Below are 6,921 nucleotides of genomic sequence, written 5' to 3'. Positions count from 1 at the left end.
CTCGGCTTTCAGGGGACGGGGAGTAGCTAGGATCGGTGGTTCGTCGATCATGCTCCTGATCAGCTAGTTGTCGCTCCAGGTTCTGGACCCTATGACGTAGCTCCTGCATTATTCTGGCGCTGTCACCGCCAGTTCCTCCGAAAGGTCGCGTCTCTCGCGTCCTTGTTTGTGGTTCAGTGCGTTGTCGGGGGGACCTTCGTCGTCCTCCCGGTGAGACGACAGAAGCTGCCCCCTCTGCGCCGGCTGTTCGGCCTTGGTCTCCAAAGCCCGGCACGACTTCCATTTAGGCGTTCCCACAGATGGCGCCAATGTCCGGTTGAACGGTTATCGGACGGTTCGGGTGGAGTTTTGAGGAGGTGGGAACGCTTCGATCGCGATTGTGCTAGGATCGGGTCAGCCGAGTAGCCGAGCTCTCGTTGTGGAAGGAGGGGGTGTCACCTGCAAAGACACTCCGACGCTCTAGTCAGTTAGTGTGCAGGTGAGAAAGTGGTTAGGTGGAATGTGTGACGTACCTTGAGGGAAGGGTAGGACCCTCTCCTTATATACTATGTCAGATGTGGGTCCCACAAGGGAAGAACCCACCTTCTTCGAAGTTTCCTTGTACAGTTGTGGTGGCCAGCTGTCCCGGACGCATGTGCGGGTCGGATATGGGCGCATCATCCGACCGTTCAGGTTGGGTGGTTAGTGGGTCGGGTCAGCCCAAATTTCCTTTTGGGCCAGGCCGTAACATATATATATATATATTGCAGTGGATATAAAAAAGTTAAGGCATATAAATATTTTGTGTTTAGATTTTGTTAAAATTACGTATCTTAACTTCTTTTAATTTAACAAAAAAATGTTAGAGAAACAATAAAGTTTATTATTTTTGTCTGATAATTAGTTAATAATATTTAAAAGTGTAGACTAAAAATATATTCTTAGGTTGTTAAACCAAAAAAATTAGACTGATAACTAAAAATGCTTGTCAAAATAATAAATTATGTTTGTCATTGAACTTTTGTCTTTAATAAATACTTTAAAATTTAAGCAAATTGTGTTAGTTTAGTGGTTAGTTCATTAGTCCGTTTAAGCAGGTGTGGGAGATTCGAATTCCGCCTTGTTGCAGCAACTCATTAGCTAGCGACAAATCCTTAAATAGAGTTTTGATTTAGATGAATTAATCCTTGACCCGCTAAGTTGGAGATACCGTTATAAACCAAAAATAAAAAAATTAAAATTTAATTTTTTTCAATACAAACATTCTATATTTAAGACATATACATTACCAAGTTTCTTATTGTTAGCTATTTTTATAGGTATTGCTTCAAATGGTCCCTAAAATTCTAAGCTTGCATCAATTAGGTTTTTTACTTTTTAAAATTACTAAATGTACCCCTCACGAGTCACTATTAGTCCAAAAATTACCATATATATTAACGTTGATGATGTATGCAATTAAGTGCCAACTTGATAGTTTACTAAACGACGTCATTTAGTGGTTAGGCTCTAATTACAACAAAATGACGCCGTTTGCACTTCACAGCCTGTCTTCTTTAAATAAAAAACTCCTAAATGGTCCCCATTAACAAATGTTTGTTTCCTACCAAAAGTCCAAAGATGTTGTTCTTGCCTTCGTCGTCTTTATGTCTCCCTCAAGTCTCAATAGTTCTCATTACAAAAAAAAAACGTTGAATACTGTCGGATTTAACGATGAATTTATCAAAAAAATTCACCGGTAATATATTTACTGTTGGAATTACCGTCGAAATAAATTCAATGGTATAAATTTTGCTGGTAATTGTTTACCGGTGGATTTCTTTTTCCGTCGCTAATTACTGTCGAAAAATTTTCATTGGTAATTTTTATCGTGGGATTTCTTTTTCCATAAATCTGATAGTAATATATTATTAATTAATAATTAAATTAATAATTACCAGCAGATTTATTTAGTGATAAACATAAATTTTATTTTTTTAAAAAGTTGTTAATCCTCATGTATTAAAATATGCTCATCAGCTATGCTTTTAGTAAAATATAAGACAATAACAAGATAAATAACAACAATTCTAGATTCTTAGTTATTCCTATATGGACAGAAAAGCACAGATACTATAACAGATAACAATAATTAACAGCATATATTTTAACATATATTTCTTTAGTCTCAACAAAGTAGAAAGACACTTAAATTTTATGAATGAGAAATCAGTAATTACCTAATAAACACCCTTATCAGCAAGATCCTTATCTTGAAGTAGGTATTTATGCAAAATCAAATCAGTTCAATCTCCCATAGGTGTTTTATCCTTGAAACACTAGAGTCTTTATCATGCTCCCAACAAGCTTCTTGTCTTGATAGATCTATACAAAAAAAAAAAAAAAAACAACCACATAAAGGTAATTGAATCAGTCACAAAAGATAATTGATTATACCAAATATTTTATCCATAAATGTTTCATGTATAATTAAATAAGAGTATAATTTGATCACTGAATAAAATCCATACTAAAAGTTTAAGTATAGAAAAGATAGAACAATTTCTCTAAAGTAGAAATCTAATTTCACTTGCAATTGCTTTTTTTTAGAAATAATTAAAAAAAAAACATGTAAAACAGGAGGTCGTAGCATTTATATCAGCTTACTTTTCATTCAAATTAGATTGTAATACAAAAAGATTTTAATTTCACTCCAAAATTAAAACTAAATTTAGATGACTATTTAAATTTTCATATATGACTGTGAAAGACACAACATAAAATTGTACCATGAATATGAAATCTCAGTGTAGTTTCACACAGCAGAACCAAAAAATTGTCTTAAAGTATTGTTTGCACACTTATAAAAAAATTAAAGCTAATTAAAATTTTTTATGTTCAATAAAAGATAATCTATCTATCATATCTTATTACAATTAATGGCCAAATCAACTGAGAAAATGAACAAAAAATAAGCATAAAATTAGAGAGAAAGTAAAAGTGAAAATAACTAATGTGTGATTAAACTTTAAGTTTCAATAGACTAACAATTATGAAAATAACAGCAAAAAAATCAATCATTAATTATAAAACAAGTAATTGATTTTTATCTGTCACCGCCAGCCTTGCTAACCTAATTGTTTTGAATCTGCAGCGACAAAAGAAGTTAAAAATTAAAACAAGCTAAAAATAATTTGAAAAATAATTTAAATTTTTTTAAAACAAGCACTGAACAATATTCTACATAAATAAATACTCACAACTGCAATAAATTTATTATTTGGGTGCTCTTTCTTATGCTATTATCTGAACTCAAACTTGCAAAACGAAAACATAACAAAATATCTCCAGCAAAAATCAAGAACAAACTAAACATGATAACAAAAATCAAGAATAGAAAAAAATAAGAATAAATCAAAATAAAAATCTTTAAAAAATAATGAATTTAGAGATCACAAATTTCAAAATTAAAATAAAATAATGAACCCAGGGTAAATCCTAAAACCGAAATTAAAATAAATAAAAAAAGAACAAAATCAGAACAAACCCTAAAATCTAATAAAAATAGAACAAAATCAAAATAAAATAGGAACATAGGCATACACCATAAATTAGGGTTTAGGATTAGGGTTCAATAGAGGATAGGAGTTTTTTTTTTAAAATGAAGTAAAAACGGGGATGAAATAGAAAGAGGGATAAGGGAAACCTACTTAGAGAAGGGAGGAGACACATAGGTTGGCGATTAAGGGAGTGATAAATCACTATTTTATGGTTTATCTTGTACTAATTTTAGTGGTTTCTATCAACTCTTTACTCACTTATTCATATGATTTGCATGATTTTACAATTCATTCCCAATTTTATTCTATGGTTGAAAACTAGCTTCCTAGACATTTAAATTATATATTTTTAATCCCCCTTTATACCATTTGATGCCTGATCTGTGCGTTAATTGCTTTCAGGCTTTATAGAGCAGGAATGACTTAGAGGATGGAAAGGAAGCTTGCAAAAATAGAAGGAAAGCAAGGAAATAATGAAGCTAACCAGCGAAGAGTGACGTGGGCGCGCACCTGGCGCGCACGCGCACATCAGCGCCTCCACACATCGACGCGCATGCGCACCTGGCGCGGACGCGCCACAAGCAAAAAGCACAATCGACGCGCGCGCACACGCGTGACATGCGCGACCTGCAGAAATTGCTGGGGGCGATTTCGGGCCAGTTTTAGATTCAATTTTTGGCCCAGAAACACAGACTAGAGTCAGGGAACAGCAGAGACTCAAGACACATTCTCATTCTACATAGTTTTAGTTTAGTTTAGAATCTAGAGAGAATTCTACTCCTTCCTCTAGGTTTTCTTCACATTCATAGTTTTAGAGTTTTAGTGCTTTGCTTTGGATATTGAGAAGATTTATTACCTCCATTGGAGCTTCATCATTCTAGTTTGTTTCTCTATTCCTTTACTCTTTAATTGCCCATTGACTCTCTTTAGATAAGTATGTTCATGATTTTGGAATTCATTAATGCAAAGAACCATTTTTACTTTTAATTGATTTTTGGTTATTAATCATGTCTTCCTTTTATTCCTCTCTTAATTCTGTGAAAGTTATATTATAATGGAGTAGTTTTCTAACTTGATTGGGAGCTGATTAAAAGGAAAACCTTGAGTTGGAATACTCAAGTGTTAATATTCATTGGAAGTTGTTGGCTAATTCTCCTGTCTTCGACTCTAATCCTCTCTTAGGAAAATCTGTTCATTCCTTCGCCATACAGGTTCTTATCGGAGATTTATCAAGGACTTCAGTAAGGTAGCTTTACCTCTATCTAGACTGCTACAGAAGGATGTTGAATTTGAGCTGAGTGAGGACTGTATGGATGCATTTGATAAGCTGAAGATCGCCTTGACTCAAGCTCCAATAATGAGAGGACCAGACTGGAGCCAGCCCTTTGAGATTATGTGTGACGCCTCCAACCATGCTGTAGGAGTGGCGCTGGCCCAGCGCTCAGGTAAGGATCCTTTTGTAATTGTATATGCTTCTAAGACCTTAGATGCTGCTCAGTCTAATTACACTACCACTGAAAAAGAGCTTTTAGTTATTGTTTTTGCTCTGGATAAATTCTGAGCCTATTTACTTGGTACCAAAGTGGTTGTGTACTCAGACCATGCAGCTCTCAAATATTTGTTAGCTAAAAAAGAGTTTAAACCAAGGCTGATACATTGGATACTGTTGCTGCAAGAATTTGATTTAGAAATTAAGGATAGGAGTGGTTCTCAGAATTTAGTGGTAGACCACTTGAGTTGCCTTGAACACATCAAGCATGACTCCACTCCTATCAATGATGCTTTCCCATTTGATAGCTTGCATGCAGTATCTGAAGTAGTCCCTTGGTATACACCTGTAGCTAATTATCTAGTTAGTCATACATTCCCTCCCAATTTTACTAAGCATCAGAAGGACAAGCTGAAAAGCGAGTCCAAATATTATATTTGGAATGATCCATATTTATGGAGGTATAGTGCTGACCAGATAATTAGAAGATGTGTGCCTCAATTAAAATTTCAGTCCATTTTAGATGCCTGCCACTCCTCTGAGAGTGGTGGACATTTTGGCCCTCAAAGAACAACTAAAAAAATTTTAGACTGTGGATTCTGGTGGCCTACGCTTTTTAAAGATGTTGCTGCCTTATGTAAATCTTGTTCTCCATGCCAGAGATTTGGTAATATATCCAAGAGGGATGAGAAGCCCCAACAAATTATATTGTTTTGTGAGATTTTTTATGTTTGGGGTATTGACTTCATGGGTCCATTTTCAAACTCTAGCGGTTTTGTCTATATATTGTTAGTTGTAGATTATGTTTTCAAAAGGGTGGAAGAAATTTTCACCCGTACTGATGATGCTAACACTGTTGTTTCTTTTGTTAGAAACCATATTATCTGTCGCTTTGGATCACCATGAGCAATCGTGAGTGATCAAGGCACCCATTTTTGCAACAGAAGACTGACCGCTCTGCTGAAGAAGCATGGCATTATTCACAAGGTAGCAATTGCTTACCACTCGCAGACTAATGGACAAGAAGAGGTGTCTAACAGAGAGATAAAGCGTATTCTGGAGAAGATAGTTAAGCCTCATAGGAAGGATTAAAGCACCAGGCTACAAGATGTACTTTGGGCATACCGGACAGCGTACAAAACACCAATCGGGATTAGCCCCTTCTGCTTAGTTTATGGAAAAGCTTGTCACCTCCCAGTCGAGATAGAGCACAAGGCATTCTGAACGGTAAGAGAAATCAACATGGGATTTGAAAGGGCCGGAGCAAAAAGGAAGATGCAACTACAAGAATTAGAGAACCTTCGCCTAGAAGCGTATGATAACTCCAGGCTATACAAAGAGAATATGAAGGTTGTGCATGACAAACACATTAAAAGGAGAGAGTTCAGACCTAGGGAATTAGTTATTCTTTACAACTCCAGACTGAGGCTCATGCCAGGCAAGATGAGATCAAGATGGGAAGGCCCCTATAGGGTAGAGAAGGCAGAGCCATACGGAGTCTTTCACCTAAGTCATCCTTCAAGCTCCAAATTTATCAAGGTAAATGGACATCGCCTTAAGCTATATCATGGTGAGACGATGAAGAAAAGCAAGGAGTTGGAGATCTTCCTTTTGGAGAATCTACCCACAGCGGCAGACTGAGCTAGTGGACCGTCCAACTTAAGGACGTTAAAGAAAAGTGCTGGGTGGGAGACAACCCACCATGGTATGATTGTTCCCTTCTCTCTTTTTAGCTTTATTTAGAGACTCTTCTCATTATTCTGCATATAATCTGCATATTTGCATTAAAAAAAGGAGATCGACGCGTCAGCGCCTAGTGCGCGTCCGCGTCCCTTGTGAATGTGAATTGGGTGAGTTTGTACAGAGAGTCGCGCAGGAGCTGGGCTGGAAACGTGCTATAGGAACCTTCCAACC

The 6,921-nt window shown here is 36.2% G+C and overlaps 1 protein-coding gene across 1 annotated transcript; it reads left to right on the top strand.

The window, feature by feature from the left end:
• The first annotated feature begins 6,249 nt into the window (after positions 1-6,249).
• Positions 6,250-6,648, top strand: LOC130939549 (uncharacterized). The gene has a single exon (XM_057867648.1). It carries the CDS (start codon positions 6,250-6,252, stop codon positions 6,646-6,648), a length of 399 nt encoding a protein of 132 aa, XP_057723631.1.
• The last annotated feature ends 273 nt before the right edge of the window (positions 6,649-6,921 follow it).

This window comes from Arachis stenosperma, chromosome 7, assembly GCF_014773155.1.
Source record: "Arachis stenosperma cultivar V10309 chromosome 7, arast.V10309.gnm1.PFL2, whole genome shotgun sequence".
NCBI classification, from domain to species: domain Eukaryota; kingdom Viridiplantae; phylum Streptophyta; class Magnoliopsida; order Fabales; family Fabaceae; genus Arachis; species Arachis stenosperma.
This window is presented reverse-complemented; position numbering and strand designations above follow the sequence as displayed.

Coding starts and splice junctions, on each gene's coding strand:
- LOC130939549 (XM_057867648.1), top strand. CDS start 6,250: ATGGGATTTGAAAGGGCCGGAGCAAAAAGGAAGATGCAACTACAAGAA.